The 17,289-nt window shown below is 43.6% G+C and overlaps 1 protein-coding gene across 1 annotated transcript in view; it reads left to right on the plus strand.

Moving 5' to 3' along the window:
* The first annotated feature begins 3,124 nt into the window (after positions 1-3,124).
* The window catches only part of RIF1 (replication timing regulatory factor 1), a 65,727-nt gene continuing 51,562 nt past the window's right edge, over positions 3,125-17,289 (plus strand). Inside the window, exons 1-7 of the mRNA XM_028141239.2 lie at positions 3,125-3,336; positions 4,349-4,427; positions 8,874-8,970; positions 10,203-10,330; positions 10,426-10,520; positions 12,628-12,817; positions 14,969-15,061. Coding sequence (XP_027997040.2) covers positions 3,233-3,336; positions 4,349-4,427; positions 8,874-8,970; positions 10,203-10,330; positions 10,426-10,520; positions 12,628-12,817; positions 14,969-15,061 — 786 coding nt within the window. The 5' untranslated portion in view covers positions 3,125-3,232. The remainder of the gene's footprint in view (positions 3,337-4,348; positions 4,428-8,873; positions 8,971-10,202; positions 10,331-10,425; positions 10,521-12,627; positions 12,818-14,968; positions 15,062-17,289) is intronic.

Consider the following 17,289-nt stretch of genomic DNA (forward strand, 5'->3'; position numbering starts at 1 on the left):
ACTGCAATTTCTTAGCACTCTAGATCAGATTCAGAAAATACCAAAGAACAGGGAGGGGCACTGATTGAGATTGTGGTTGGTACTAATTCCCTTCAGGCTCATCTTCAACTCAGCCACAGGAGAGGTGTGTAGCCAAACAACAGCAAATTAATGAGATACTCCTTTTAACAGATGTACAAAGAGCTACCTCAGTCAGATAGAGGTGGAAGAATTTACTTTTCATGGGAGGGGGGACAGTAGAGGGAAAGATTTTATAAAAAGATGTGATTTTAGTTGACTCATTTCTCACACTTGAAAAACTGAATTAATGTTCTAAACCAGTGGTCGGCAAACTCATTAGTCAACAGAGCCAAATAGCAACAGTACAACGATTGAAATTTCTTTTGAGCCAAATTTTTTAAACTTAAACTTCTTCTAACGCCACTTCTTCAAAACAGACTCGCCCAGGCCGTGGTATTTTGTGGAAGAGCCACACTCCAGGGGCCAAAGAGCCGCATGTGGCTCGCAAGCCGCAGTTTGCCGACCACGGTTCTAAACAATAACAAAAAAAGGGAGCAACAGCCCTCACCAGTTTGGGTCAGTTGTTAGAACAGTGGCCCACGGACTGAAGGGTCTCAGGGTCAATTGGGTCAAGGGCATGCTCGGGAGGCAACCAGCCAGTGGATGTCTCTCTCACACACGGATATTTTTCTCGGTCTCTTTTCCATCTTTCCACTCTCTCTGAAAATCAATGGGAAAGGTATCCTCAGGTGAGGATTAACAAAAAATAAGAAACAAGGGAACAATACGGACTTTCAAAGAAATAGAGAAGCAGAGACCCTGACAGACGGTTCAGCACCTGGCTTTCATGGAGGTGAGGCAGGAAATAAGGGTGGTTATGTGCAGGCTCCCTCATTGCACATGTATAGTTTCCGTGCTGCAGCAGCACCCAGGGAACGTCCAGAGCTTGGCTCACAAGTACTTGTCTGCCTCCTTCCCTCTCTTCCTTCTTTTTTTTTTTTTTTTCATTTAAGAAACATGTTATGTATTCAATGTTTGGCTTGGCAGACACTTTGCTGGGTGCAGATAACAGAGAAGAGCAAAACAGCCCAGAATTAAACAAGGCATGCGGCCTGCCCGCTGGCCACATGTCTGACATGCTTGCGTGTAGGTGTAGCTGACAGTTGTACTGTGTGTGTGTAAGTGGAGGCTCAAGCCTGATGCCTGGAACTATGAGGCCAGAGTGCAAGGACCTGTTGCTGCTGGGCCATAAGGTGCCTGATTTAAAGTGAATACAGCCCTGGCTGGGTAGCTTCTTAGTTGGTTAGAGCATGGGTCCCGTATGCCAAGGTTATGGGTTTGATCCCCAGCAGGGCACATACAAGAATCAACCAATGAATGCATAAATGGAACAACAAATCTATGTTTTCTCTCTCACTCTCTAAAATCAAATCAATAAAAGAAAAGTTAAAGTGAATATTAATCCTGTGTGCTGTGGAGAGTGTTCAGACAGAGAGGCCTATGAAGAGGGGAGCAACAGCCCTAGCTGGTTTGGCTCAGTGGATAGAGCGTCGGCCTGCAGACTGAAGGGTCCCAGGTTTGATTCCAGCCAAGGGCACATGCCCGGGTGGCAGACTCCATCCCAGTCGGGGGTGGGGGTGGGGTGGGGGGTGGGGGGGCGTGCAGGTGTGCAGGAGGCAGCTGATGGATGATTCTCTCATCATTGATGTTTCTATCTCTCCTTTTCCTTTCCTCTCTCTCTCTATATATATGAGGGGAGCAACACCTTAATAGTTAGGAATTGATTTTCATTAAGGATTTACAGCCAAGACCCCACCCTTGAACACGTGGGGACTGAAAGAATGCAGATCCTTGGGAGATACCTAAATCTACAGAATCACAATATCTAAGGGAAGGGCGGGACCCAGAAATCAGCAGTTTAATCAGGAATATCTTCAGGCCATTGTTATGTACAGTTAAAACTTGAGAACCTTGGGCCTCACACCTTTTCTTTTTAAACATATTTTTATTGATGTCCGAGAGGAAGGGAGAGGGGAGAGAGAGACAGAAACATCAATGATGAGAGGGAATCATTGATCCGCTGCCTCCTGCATGCCCCCTACTGGGGATGGAGCCCACAACCCGAGCTCGTGACCTTCACCTTGATGTGAATCCAACTCAGGACCCTTGGGTTTGCAGGCCAATGCTCTATCCACTGAGCAAAACCAGCTAGGGCAACCTTTTCTTACTTCACCTTTACCCGAAGGAGGTACCATTATCACCCCTGTTTTACGGAGGAGGAAATTGAGACACAGGGTTATGAACGTGCTCAAGTCACACTGAACTAGGGTTGGCATCTAGACAAACCTAGCCCCCAGCTCTCCGTCTTAAAACACTGCAGCGCAATTATCTCCTCTGGCTAAATGATTCCATACTAATACTTCAACAGGCATTGCCCTCGGGAGTTCGGAAACCACCTGGAGGCTCGTTCTATTTGGTCTGGTGAACTGGGAGCTTCATTACCATTTTAAGTCCCACCCTGGTTCAATTTAGGCCAGAACACCTCCAGCCCCCGGGTGTGACCTGCCCCGCAGGGCAGGGCAGCAGGCGGGGCAGGGCGGCGCTCGATGACCTCGGCGCGCCGCCGCCTGTCGGACCCGCTCGACGCTCGCCTGCCCGGCCTGCCTACTCCCGCGCGCTCCCGGCCCGCCCCCGCCGCCATCTTGGCCGAGGAAGGAGCGGGCTGCACGCGTGAGTAAACAGCCCACGCCGGGCAAGGGGAGGCTTGGCCGCGTCCGTGTGGTGCGGGGAGCGGCGGAGCGGACGCAGTTCTGACCTTCGTACGTGGGGGTACGTGTCGGGGTCGCCGGGCCAAGCCGCAGGAAACCCTCGGTCGGGCGCCCCCTCCGCCCCCTCGCGGTGAGACGCCTCTACTCCCGGCTTCTCCCGCCCCACGCCGGTCTCCTCCCCCTGTTGAAAGCTGCCCGGGAAAGTGGTGGCGGGAGAGGGCCGGCGCCCCGCGGGCCTGGATGCGAGTTGCGAGGCGCCGCAGGAGGAGGAGGAGGAGGTTCGGGTCGAGGGTTCGTGCGCCCGGGGCCGGGGGCGCGGACGTGGTCGGTGGGCCTGGGAGGCCCTGGGCGGGCGGGCGGGCGCGCGGGGCTGGGGCCCGGGATCACGCCGGGTCGGCGCGGGGTCGTTTCCGTCGGTCACTGGCTTGTTCTCCTCTTCCGGCCGGTGCCTCAGGGTGGCCGACATGACGGCCCCGGGCCAGAGCCCCCTCGCGCCGCTCCTGGAGACCTTGGAAGACCCTGCCGCCTCCTGCGGAGAGCAGACCGACGCTTACCTTTCTCTGACAAGGTGAGGCCCGCTGCGGGGCGGGGTGGGGCGTGCCGGCGGTTCTTGGGGGGAGCGTAGCTGGGGTGGGGGGGGGGGGGGGTACGCTAGACGAGTGTGTGTGTGTGTGTTGTAGAAGTCAGCTGCGGGGAGGACGCCGGCCGGGGTCGCGGCCGAGGGCGGAGGGCGGGGGTGGGTGCGGGATGAGCTGCCGCCGCCGCATCGCCCAAGGTGCACGCTCAGGTGTGTGTCCGGAATGAGGAAGTCCGCTCCTGCGCCTTGCAATCGGAGAGTTCTTAAAAGTTTGGTTGGAAGTGGGCATGCTGGCTGGAGGAGTGGTGTTTTTAATGTAAGTCGCGTATGTACTGGGACAGTGTGGCAACCCAGAATTTTTTATTTATTTATTTATTTTATATATATATGTGTGTATTATTATATATATTATTGATTTTTTACAGAGAGGAAGAGAGAGGGATAGAGAGTTAGAAACATCGATCAGCTGCCTCTTGCACGCCCCCTACTGGGGATGTGCCCGCAACCAAGGTACATGCCCTTGACCGGAATCGAACCTGGGACCCTTCAGTCCTCAGGCCGACGCTCTATCCACTGAGCCAAACCGGTCTCGGCAGCAGAATTTTTTTTTAATCGAGTTTTATTTTAATTGCAAATGCTTTGTAATATCCCCCCCCCCCCCCCCCCCCGCAAACCATTGAGTTTTCTGCAGTTGGACATTGCAAGGAGAGGATAGCAACTGTAATAAAATGATAAAGATTGTAAATTTGCGACTAGGGGTAGGTTTCTCTGTTCCCTCTTCCCAAAGAGAAACTGTTGGAACTTGTACAGTGGATGCAAAAGTAATTCTGAAGGTTATTATTATTATTATTATTATTATTTTTGCTTCAGATGTATATTGCATTCTATACTTGAGTACCTTAGCACTAGATCAAGTTAATTTGCCAGGATTCTAACGTAAACTTTAGGGAGTGATTACACTTTCGTGTCTGTTTGCATCAACTTTTTTATTTTTGCTTTTAAGTCGTATTACTGGAGAAGATGGAAAAGAAGTCATTGTAGAAATTGAGAAAAAACTTCCTCGGTTATGTGAAGTCTTAAAGGTATGTGTCTGTTTATTAGTAATTTTTTATTTGTGGGGGAAAAGTTTTACCAGTTTACTCATAAAAACTTTGAATTTAAATAAAATTAAAGTATATTATGGTACTCTGAGTTCCCTTATAGTTTTCTCTCACTTAATCTCAGTGTCCCTGTAAAGTTACTCTTTAGTCCCCATTTTGCAGAACAGATTGGTTTAATTTGTCCAAGGCCATTTGAATCCAAAACCTTTGCTCTTAATTTAAAAGCGGTGATCGGAGATTATTTAATCTGTTTTATCTCCTTTTGTAGGAATGTACTCCTAAGTAATGACTTTATAATTTTGTTTTTGGTGTATTTATTTATCTTCACACACCCTTAGTTTTGCTACTCTTGCCTGGTTAAAAACCGTTACGAAGGTTATCTGTATCATGTGTTTATAGGAAGGTAGTATAGCTTAACCTCAAACTGAAGACCTATATTCTTGTCCTCACTTGAGTACCCTGTAGCTTTGACCTTCCTTAAAACTTCACTTTGATTTTCTTATTTTTAGAATTAAGAGGTTGAATGCAGTCTTTAAAGTCGCTTTGAGTTTTTATTTTTATCTTGTTTTTGTGCTTTTAAAATATAAGTATTCTATCAAGATATTCATTGTACTTTTGAGCATGATTTCTAGCTAAATGTTGAGGCATTTGAGGTTCTGTCTATCTCTTAAGTATCCTGTTCCAGCGATCAGGAATCTGGAGCTTACTTTATTGTGTAGTTATTAGTTCAAGATATTAATAGTATTGTTATACAATATCAGTGGTATTATTTATTATCCCATTTTTTTTTGCTCATGTTCCACATTCCAGTAGTATAATCATGCTCTGCATAATGAGGTTTTAGTCAACAACTTGAACCAACCCAATATACAATGGTGGTCCCATAAGATTGTAATGAAGCTGAAAAATTCCTAATGACATTTTAGCCAGCATAATGCTATAGCTCAAGAGTTACTCTTGCCCTAGCTGGTTTGGCTCAGTGGATAGAGTGTCAGCCTTCGACTGAAGGGTCCCAGGTTGGATTCCGGTCAAGGGTGCACATGCCCGGATTGTGGGCTGGATCCCCGGTGCAGGAGGCAGCCCATCACTGATGTTTCTCTCTAAAATCAATTTTTTTTAAAAAAAGTTACTCTTGCATCAATAGATCGATGTAGAGACCAATGGTAGGGGAGGGGGGTTAGAGAGCAATCAAAGGACTTACATGCATGCATATATTAGCATAACCATTGGACACAGACACTGGAGCGGTGGGGGCTTGCCCAGCTGGAAAGGGATGGGGGAGGGGGTCAGTTGGGGAAAAAGGAGTCATATGTAAAACTTTAAACAATAAAAAAAAAAAAAAAAAAAAGCCCTAGTTACTCTCGCCCTAACCGTTTTTGGCTCTGTGGATAGAGCGACGGCCTGCGGACTGAAAGGTTCCAGGTTCAATTCTGGTCAAGAGCATGTACCTTGGTTTCGGGCACATCCCCAGTAGCGGGTGTGCAGGAGGCAGCTGATCCATGTTTCTCTCATTGATGTTTCTAACTCTATCCCACTCCCTTCCTCTCTGTAAAAAATCAATAAAATATATACTTTTAAAAATGTTACTCTTGTGATGTTGGTGTAAACAAACTACTATGCTGCCAGTTCTATAAAAGTATATCACATACAATTATGTACAGTGCATACAATATTTGATAATGATAAGTGACTTATTGGCTTATGTATTTACTATATTATACTTATTAATCATTATTTTAATGTGCACTCTTTCTGCTTATAAAGTGCTGTAAAGCAGTATGTTAGCCTGGCAGCAGCCTCATCTCACAATTCCCACATCTCCTGATTGTATCATTTTTTCTTGTGCTTGATTTAATCTCATGTTTCATAAAGGTTTGTAGCCTAGGAGCAGCAGGTTATATCATACTAGAGGCCCGGTGCACGGAATTCGTGCAGGGGGTGGGGTGGAGGGGGCTATCCCTCAGCCCACCCTGCACCCTCTCCAATCTGGGACCCCTTAAGGGATGTCCGACTGCCTGTTTAGGCCCGATCCCGGTGGACTGCTGACTCCCAACTGCTCACTTGCCTGCCTGCCTGATTGCCCCTAACTGCTTCTGCCTACCAGCCTGATAACCTCCTGACCACTCCCCTGCCAGCCTGATAGACGCCTAACTGCTCCGCTGCTGGCCCAATTACCCCTAACTGCCCTCCCCTGCAGACCTGGTCGCCCCCAACAGCCCTCCTCTGCAGGCCTGGTCCCCCAAACTGCCCTCCTTTGCAAGCCTGGGTCCCCCCCAACTGCCCTCCCCTGCAGGCCTGGTCCCCCCTGCTGCCCTCCCCTGCAGGCCTGGGTCTCCCCCAACTGCCCTCCCCTGCAGGCCTGGTCCTCCCCTGCAGGCCTGGTCCCTCCAACTGCCCTCCCCTGCAGGCCTGGTCCCCCCAACTGCCCTCCCCTGCAAGCCTGGGTCCCCCCCAACTGCCCTCCCCTGCAGGCCTGGTCCCCCCAACTGCACTCCCCTGCAGGCCTGGTCCTCTTCAACTGCCCTCCTCTGCAGGCCTGGTCCCCCCAACTGCCCTCCCCTGCAAGCCTGGGGGGCAGCCATCTTGTGTCTTGGGGTGGCGGTCAGTTTGCACATTACTCTTTTATTAGAGGACTAGAGGCCCAGTGCATGATTGAATCATGCACGTGTAGGGTCCCCTACACGCTTTCGCTTTCCATCACGGGGGAGCTGGGTGCCTGTCCGCTGGTGCACCAGGCCTTGCAGAAGCCTCTGGCGCGGCGAAGGCTTCTGAAAGGCCTGGTGCCTGAGCGGACAGGCACCCAGATCCCCCGCTTTTGATGGTCCGTGGTGGGACGTGAGCTTGCTGCCCCAGAGGCCCCTTCTGTGCCGCAGCACAGCCATGGTGCAGACGCTGGCCCATTTGGCCACTCCGGCCACCCCAAGTCCCGCCCCCCCACGCCTCCTGGCCAATCGCTGGCATAGCGAAGGTATGGTCAATTTGCATATTTATCTATTATTAGGTAGGATAACCTAGTCATGTAGTAGACTATACCTTCTAGGTTTGTATGAGTGTGCTCTATGATGTTCGCACAATGACAAAATTGCCTAATGACGCATTTCTCAGAACATGCCTGCTACTAAGTTGCACAAGACTATTTGATGTGATAAAAACATGCATTTTCATATTTTTAGTACTTGACACCGTGTAAGGTCAGGAGCTCAATTGCTTGCATTTCAAATCAAGATGCACTGTTTTAGATACGGTTTGTAACTAAAATACCTGATGAATAATTACAGTTGACTGTTGAACAGCTTGGGTTAGAGGTACCAACCCTTTTTTCCTCTTGTAGTAAAAAAATCCACTTATAACTTTTGACTTCTCTAGAACTTAACTATATTTAGAAATGTCTGGGTGAGTACAATACTGATAGGACAATAAACAGAAGCTTTATGTGTGAATTACTAAGCACTAAAAGGATATATTTGAATTCTTTTAGAATAGGAATCATACTTGGTGAAATGTGTTATTGTTTAGAATTCTGCTAGTATTGTTTCTATGAACCCATAACATTCTTGAAGGTAAGACACCATTTTTAAGAAACTCTTTCAGGCATTATGTATTTAATAAAAGTTTATTTACAGACACATGCTAGCTATTATCCAGGAGATACAGTAGTAGCTCGAAGTCTTTTATTTTTTTCTTTAAATATGTCTTTATTGATTTTTTAGAGAGGAAGGAGGAGAGAGAGGTAGATAGAAACATTGATGAAACCGGCTGGTGTGGCTCAGTGGTTGAGTGTTGACCTATGAAATAGGAGGTCATGGTTCGATTTCCAGTCAGGGTACATGCCCAGGTTGCAGGCTCATGCCCTGATTGAGCTGGCAACCTAGGCATGTGCCCCAAGTGGGAATCACCCCGAGACCTTTTATGTTTGAGTCTGTTGCTTACCCATTATAGAAGGGCTTTGCTCCTATTGTTCCATTTGGTTGACTTTTCCTTTGCTTTCAGATATGTGGAAATGTTGTTTATCTTTTAAGAAAAATGTTCTTTTTTGTTATCTTTTATTTATTGATTTTAGATATAGGAGGGGGGAGAGGGAGAGAGAGAGAAACATTGATTTTATTCATTGGTTGCTTCTTGTATGTGCCCTGATAGGGATTGAACCTGCAACCTTGGTATATTGGGGCAACACTCTAACCAACTGAACTACCTACCAGGCCAGGGCCAAGAAAAATGTTCTTTATTTAGTTGATCTTTATATAGTTTCCCTCATTGCCCAGCTAGATAAATGGACTCCTGGTCTTATTTCATTTACTTCAAAAGATTTATTGATTGGTTTGATTAAAATGTAATTTTGCTTATTAATCAAACTTTGCTCTCTAAAGATTGGTTCACAATTGTACTCATTTGTAACAAGTGTGTGATTTTATTTTATTTTTCCTATAGGCTCACATTTCCAGTCAAAACTCAGAGCTCAGTTGTGCTGCTCTACAGGCCTTGGGGTTTTGTTTATATAATCCCAAAATTACCTCAGGATTATCAGGTAGTTAAATTTATTATGCCTTAATGTTTTAAGAGTTTATAAGTATATACTTTGATGTTGTGAAAAGTACTGTTACTTCTGTTAGATTCATAATGTATTTTTAAAAATACATTTTTATTTTAGTATTTTTTTTTTTTTGGAGAGAGATAAAAACATTGATGTGAGAAACATTAATTAGTTGCCTCCTGTATGCACCCCAACCGGGAATCGAACCCAAAATCTGGGATCGAACCCAAAATCTGGGTATATGTCCTGACTGTGATTCAAACCAGCAACCTTTCGGTGCATGGGACAGTACTCAACCAACTGAGCCACACTGAACAGGGCTGATAACATAATTCAGTCGTTTAGATTATTATTGGAAAGCTTTATTTTTTCTTAGACATAGCTCTTTGATAATTATAAAATTTGCTCTAAAAGAAAATAAGCTTATTTATAAATGTTATGAAAGCTTGAACTTTCTCCTTTGGAAACTCTTATCTGCTTTAGAAGTTAATAATTTAGATGGTCACTTATTTTGTATAAGCACGTATGTATAGTAAGGAATATGCTGAATTAGAATATTTTTACATAGTGGTAAGTGGGATGATTTGTAACTAAAAATGGTAATGAAAACAAGACTTAATTGATGTTTTCTACGTTTTCAACTAATCTAATTGTTACTCTAAGTTAGCAGTTTGACATGGTAAAGGAAATCTAGGAAATGATCTTTAGAGAAGGGAAATCAGGAATTAGGAAATAAAGATGTCAAAGTTGTTAACATCTGTTTTCTGAGAGAGAAGTTTCTGCTCTTTTTAATGTACAGAATGAGGGAAAAGTAGGTTTACAGTTTGTATGGAAAATAATAAATAATACAAGAAGAATCTTTAACATGCTCACAACTGTAAATCTACTTTTGCCCCACCCTGTATAGACATGGTAGCAATCTAAAGTAGTTGTTCATTTTGAGACAGATGTAGGGTTCATAACATCTTGCCAAAAATTATCTTATATGTTCAAACCTACTAATGATATCTATAAAATTAAATGCACAAAATATCTGATTTAGAGGCTACTATTTTCTCTAAATATACCATCTTACCTATTTTTGTGTTTTTGGAAAGTAGTTTGATATCAGCATTAGTTCTTTGGTACTTCCCTTTGGATATGCATTTAAATTTTTTTCTCTTTTTATATTTGGTGTTTTAAAGGATGTAAACTATTCCACATAATTAAAGCTGTTTGTTTTTCAGAGAAAAATATTCAAGAACTGCTTTCAAAATTGAATGATAATGTTAAGAGTTCAGACAAAAATGTACGTACGAGGGCACTTTGGGTGATATCCAAGCAGACATTCCCCACTGAAGTTATTGGCAAAGTAGTGAGTATAGTTTTTATATGTGTCTTCTTAAATACATGCCATTTTAAAAAAATTCAGGTTTAATTGATTTGTATTTATTTTGTTGTATCTTTTAGGTACCCAGTATAATTGATTCATTAGAAACAGTATTTAATAGAGGAGAGATGCATTCTGCTGTTGTTGATTATGAAGCATTAAATGTCATCATAAGGTATGAATTTGGATGCTCTGCAAATTGGAAGAATAGTTTCAGGAAGTTCAGAATTTACTTCAAGGAGAGGACTTTTGGGACTTGAATTAGAGTTAGACATTAAAAGAGGGAAATGTCTTCTAAACTAAAAGTCTCAAAAAAGTAACAGGAAGAAGGAGGAAATATATGTGCTTAAGTTAGTAGGTTTCTTTGTTTAATTTTACTGAGCTAGTCTTAAAGTCTTGGTTAGACTGCTGCTAACACAATTCTGGGTTTAAAAATTATTTCTTGCTTTAGCTGGTTTGTGTCATTGGATAGAGCATCAGCCTGTGGACTGAAGAGTCCTGGGTTGGATTCCGGTTAAGGGCACATGCCTGGGTTGCTGCAGCTGATCAGTGCTTCTCTCTCATCATTGATGTTTCTATCTCTCCCTCTCTCTTCCTCTCTGAAATCAATAAAAAAATATTTTTTTTTAAAAAGAAAGAGATGATGAATTTATAGTAAATGTAAACACATTGAAAAATGTGTTTCTGGCCTAGCGGGCGTGGCTTAATGGTTGAGTGTCGACCTATGAACCAGGAAGTTAATGTTCAATTCCCAGTCAGGGCACATGTGCAGGTTGCAGGCTCAATCCCCAGTGGGTGGTGTGCAGGAGGCAGCCGAGAAGTAATTCTCTCATCATTGATGCTTCTATTTCCCTCTCCCTCTTCCTTCCTTTCTGGAATTAATAAAAATATATTTAAAAAAAATTATTTCTGTTAAAGCTTTTACGAGAGTTTAAAAAAAAAAGTAGACTCCGCCCTAGCCGGCTTGGCTCATTGGATGGAGCGTCGGCCTGCGGACTGAGGGGTCTCAGGTTCGATTCCGGCCAAGGGCACATGCCCAGGTTGTGGGCTTGATCCCCAGTGGGGGGCGTGCAGGAGGCAGCCGATCAATGACTCTATCATCATTGATGTTTCTATCTCTCTCTCCTTCTCCCTTCCTCTCTGAAGTCAATAAAGAAATATATTTAAAAGAAAAAAAAAAGTAGACTCCTAAGTGAGTTATAGTGGGTAGTTAGGATAATTAAATGTTCTGATGTCCTCATTGATGCTCACATTATATCACAGTTCTCTGGCTGTCCCATAAGAACACTGAATTTAATTATATAAAAACTAGAGGCCTGGTGCACGAAATTCATGCACAGAGTGGGGGGGGCCCTCAGCCCAGCCTGGACCCCCTCCCCTCCAATCCAGGATCCCTCACACAATCCAGGACCGCTGGCTCCTATTTGCGCACCTGCCTGCCAGCCTGATTGCCCCTAACTACCCCCCCCCCCACTGGCCTGGTTGCCCCCAACTCCCCCTCCTCCCCTGCTGGCCTGGTCTCCCCAAACTGCCCCCCTGCTGGCCCTCACTGCCCCCCCTCTGCCAGCCTGGTTGCCCCCCACTGCCCCCCCTGCCGGCCTGGTTGCCTCACGCAGCCTGCTGTTCGGTAGTTAACTTTGAGGGCGTCTGAGGGCGTCGTGACCAATTTGCATATTACCCTTTTATTAGTATAGACTAGAGGCTCAGTGCATGAAATTTGTGCATGGGGTGGGGGGCGTCACCTGAGCCCAGCCTAGACCCTCTCCACTCTGGGACCCCTCGAGGGATGTCCGACTGCCGGTTTCGGCCCGATCCCTGGGATCGGACATCCCTCTCACAATCCAGGACCGCTGCTCCTAACTGCTCACCTGCCTGCCTGCCTGATTGCCCCTAACTGCCCGCACCCCCCTGCCAGCCTGGTCTCCCCCAACTGCCCCCCTGCTGGCCTGGTCGTCCCACACAGCCTGCTCTTCGGTTGTTACTCTGAGGGCGTCATGATCAATTTGCATATTACTCTTTTATTAGTATAGATAATTAGTATTTTAAAAAACTTTAAAGATAAAATACCTTTTTATTTTAAAAATGTATAAGAATAATACAGAAGTAGAAAAATTAGCCAGAAAAATTAAATTATTTTGTGTGTGAATATATGTACATATTCTAAAACAAATGTTCCATACCATGAATATTTCTGTGTGTGCTGCTTATTTTCCTGGTAGTTTAGACGTAAAGGGTAGTTTAGACGTAAAAGGGTAATCTATTCATTGATTTCTCTCTTATAGGCTAATTGAACAAGCCCCAATTCAAATGGGAGAAGAGTCAGTTAGGTGGGCAAAACTGGTTATACCTTTAGTTGTTCATTCGGCCCAAAAGGTACATTTGCGGGGAGCGACTGCTCTAGAGATGGGAATGCCATTGTTGCTTCAGAAACAACAAGAAATAGCATCTATCACAGAGCAGCTTATGACTACCGTAAGTATTACTTTTTATAAGGATTTTTTGAATACTGCATTGTAAGGTTCTTCACCATGCTTAGGGCTCATATTGGTATAATTGTACTGTGATCTAGAAAATTCCTCTTTGAATTAAAACAATGAATTGCTTAAGTTAGTGTAGGCATACTGCTCCTGCACTACAGTAAGGAAGGAAGTTGTTTATTCAGCATTGCTATGATCCAGGCATTTTATACAATCCCTAGTGAATATTGATTGAAAGGGATTGCAATTTTGGAAAAGGGTATTAACTAATTCAGTGCTATTTGGGAGGTTCATAATCCCAGTGAATATAAATTGAATTTACATAAATGCATCAACTGTGTAATTTCCTAAAGTTTTTATTTGCCCCAGGCTTTAAATTTTTCAACCTTTGTTCTTGTGACAAATATTTATTGAACACCTATTATATGCTGGGTATTGTTTTAGACACGGAGTATATCAGTGAATAAAAGGAATTGTGGAGCTTATTTTCTAGTGGTAGAGATAATAAAGTATATAGTAGATTTAGTGAAGAACATTATGAAGAACAGCAGGAATTAGATCGGAAGAGTGTCATTGGAGAGGAAGGGTGAAGTGATCAGGGAAGAAAAAAGAATGGGTATTTGAACAGTGATTTGAAGATGATATGGGATAGCTCTTCAGAGGAACCATGAGAGCAAAAGGCCCTCCTCTGATGGTTGTGTTCAGTGAACACTGAGCAGTATAATAGTGGAATTCATGAATTCCATTCGTGAGGAGTAGGAGATGATTTCAGAGAAACAGAGAGCCAAATCACATTGGGGGTCATTGTAAGACTTGGTTCTACTGAAAATCATATTTGAAGGTTTTGAGTCTAGGTGGGGTACTGACTTGGGTTTTAAAGGGATTGCTCTGCCTATATTGAGAATAGACTCTAAAGGGAATTGAGTAGGAGCAGGGAAACTAGTTAGGGCATACTGCAGTAATCCAGACAGTGAGGGAAGCTTCCAGATTCTAAATCTTGGGGTTTTGTCTGTTCATTTTAAAGTTACTTCATAGTAATATTTAGAGTCTAATGAAGTATCTCCCTTGTTTTTGCAAGGTTTTTATTATAAGTTTATTAATTTTTAAGAGCATATGTAAAATTCTTCATAAATTTGAACTAGTTTTCTCAGTCTTGTCCATGAAGCTATTAATGTATTTTTAAAGTTATCAGAGTGAGAAGTTAAAAAACATTAATTTGAAATTTAATTAATGGTATGCATGCTGAAGTTTTTTAGGGAAAAGAATAATAGAAAAAAATTAAGCTGGATTAATGAATGCAGAATGGCCAGATTGTGTTAATAAAAGCATTAGTAAAATGTTAATGATGATTTATATTTGGACATCGTAATATATAAAAAGCCAGGGGACATCACAACCGAAACAACTAGATGGACGACTGAACAGCAGGCTGTGTGGGGCGACCAGGCCGGCAGGGGCGTTAGTGAGGGACGACTGAACAGCAGGCTGTGTGGGGCGACCAGGCCAGTGGGGGGTAGGGGGCAGTTGGGGGCAACCAGGCCAGCGGGGGGAGGGGCAGTGAGGGGCGACTAGGCCGGCGGGGGGGAGGGGCAGTGAGGGGCGACTAGGCCGGCGGGGGGGAGGGGCAGTTGGGGGCGACTAGGCCGGCGGGGGGGAGGGGCAGTTGGGGGCGACCAGGCCAGCGGGGGGGGGGCAGTTGGGGGCAGGCAGGGTGGGCAGTAAGGGGCAACCAGGCCGGTGGGGAGGGGCAGTTGGGGGCAGCCAGGCTGGCGGGGAGGGGCAGTTGGGGGCAACCAGGCTGGCAGGCAGGTGAGCAGTTAGGAGCCAGCGGTCCTGGATTGTGAGGGGATGTCCGACTGCCGGTTTAGGCCCCGATCCTAAACCGCAGTCAGACATCCCCTGAGGGGTCCTGGATTGGTGAGGATGTAGGCTGGGCTGAGGGGACCCCCTCCCCCGCCCCCTGTGCATGAATTTTGTGCACTGGGCCTCTAGTTTATTGTAAAACTCAGCTTTGCTATATGTAAGAAAGTTTTCCTTATAAAATATTAGTTAAAGTTATTTGGCTAAGGTAATCAGTCAATTTGATACTGCATATTTTTTCCTTTCTAAGAGTCCTTTTGGTAAATATCTTTGCTTTTGTTTGCAGAAATTACTTTCAGAACTCCAGAAGCTATTTATGAGTAAAAATGAGACATATGTTTTAAAATTATGGCCTTTGTTTGTCAAACTTCTTGGAAAGGTAAGTCCACATAAAGGGTTAATAAAACGTAACTATGGTGAGTAATGAGAATTGACATGTTCTTTATGTAAGCCAGGTATTCTAGAGACGAGGGGTGTGTTTTTCTTTATTGTGGTAAATAAATGTAATACTGTAATCATCCTGAGTGTACAGTTTAGTGGCATTAAATACATTCAGAGGTTGTGTGAAAAAATCACCACTATTTTTACCTAAAACTTGTTTGGTATCCCCAACAGACTCTAAATGTTAAGCAATTGTTCCATCTGATCCTTTCCTTCCAGCCCCTGGTACCTTCTACGTTGTGTCTCTATGGATTTGCACTCAATATAAGTGCAGTATACGCTGTTTGCCCTCCTGTGTATTATTTTACAGAATAATTTTTTTAAGGTCAAGCCATATTGTACCACATATTAAAATTCCATTACTTCTTAAAGGTGAATAATACTTTGTGTGTATATACCTCATTTTGTTTATTCATTTGTTGATGAATATTGGTTTGTTTTCTTACACCTTTGGGTGATTGTGAATGTTGGTGTACAGATAACTGTTGGATTCTCTGCTTTCAGTTATTTTGGATAAAAGTGGAATTCATGTGGTAGTTCTGTGTTTAACTTTAAGAGTAACCTCCAAACTCTACAGTGGCTGCACTGTTGTACATTCCTACCAGTAATGCTCGAGGGTTCAAATTTCTCTACATCCTTGTCAGAACTTGTTATTTTCCCGCTTTTTGATATAGCAATTCCAGAAATTTTTTGTTTTTTGTAAAACTGGTCCATTTTAATGTTTTTTACAATATGATAAATAGTCCTTTTGTTGATTGTGGACATGTAAGACTATTGGGTAGTATTCAGACACATAGTAATATTGGTTTTCCTGGCTGGTTTGTAGTCTTCAATAATTATAAGGAATTTCTTGTGTGAAACAGCTGTCAAGCCAGTAAGACTGCCTTAATGCAGCCATCCATCCTTTTCAGGATAGTTAGTAATCTAGGCATATTTGCCCCAAATAATCTTGCTTCTTTGTGTCACAGGCCCAACTTGCCCGTATTTACCTCAATGATAGTATTGGTTTTAATACCTTAAGTTGTATATAGTGGGGATGAGGGATTTTCAGTACTCTATGTATTGACAAACAAAAGTTGTCTTTCAGTTATGAATTACATGGTCCTTATTGAAACATAAATCCAATAACTTAAGGACTTTTTCCTACAGTATTTAGGTGGTTTTTAGATAAAGCCATTTTGAACAGCAGAATTAAATATTCAACTTCTTTCATGCATTTTCCTTTCTATTTCCTGTTCAAATAACTTAATGTTTCTGTTTTTCTGTGAGTATGAACCTTGGGCAGAGTGTCTTCCCTCTTTCTCTGTTTTTATTTGAAAATATTCAAGATAACCTTGGGATTTGTAACCAGCAGAATGGCAGTTACTGTTTCCTGTGGAGTCGTCATCATTCTTTTGTTTGGTGTTTCTCATTTTATGCATCTTAATATTCGTTTTCTTTTCTTTTTTTTTTTTCTTTTTTAAGTTTTCAAGCCCAGAAGAGGAATCAGCTGCAATTTCTGTTTTTGGTTTTTTCATTTTATTGGTATTTTAGAGAGAGATAGAATCATCAATAAGAGAGAAATGTCTATTGTCTGTCTCTTGCCCACACTCTACTGGGGATTGAGTCTGAAACTCGGGCATGTGTCCTGACTGGGAATCTTAACTGGTGACCTCTTGGTTCATGGGACAGTGCTCTCTCTATTTCTCCTTCTCATCCCAGCAGTCCCTTTAGCATTTCTTGCAGTGCTAGTTTGGTGGTGATAAACTCTTCTAGCCTTTTTTTGCCTGGGAAGCTCTTTATTTCACCGTCTATTTTGAATGATAGTCTTGCTGGATATAGTAATCTTGGTTTCAGATCCTTGCTTTTTCTTACCTTGAGTACTTCATGCCATTCCCTTCTGGCTTGTAGAGTTTTCTGATGAGAAATCAGGTGTCGGCCTTATGGGAGCTCCTTTGTAAGTAACAAATTGCTTTTCTCTCACAACCTTTAAGATTTTCTCTTTGGCCTGGCCAGTGTTGCTCAGTTGATTGGTTGAGTGTCATCCCATGCACCAAGAAGTTGATGGTACGATTTCTGGTCAGGACACATTACTAGGTTGTGGAGCTTAGTCCCCAGAAGTGGAGGCAGGAGGCAGCCGATCGATGTTTCTATTTCTCTCCCCCTTTCCTTTCCTCTCTAAAAAAT

This window comes from Eptesicus fuscus, chromosome 11, assembly GCF_027574615.1.
Source record: "Eptesicus fuscus isolate TK198812 chromosome 11, DD_ASM_mEF_20220401, whole genome shotgun sequence".
Taxonomy (NCBI): Eukaryota; Metazoa; Chordata; class Mammalia; order Chiroptera; family Vespertilionidae; genus Eptesicus; species Eptesicus fuscus.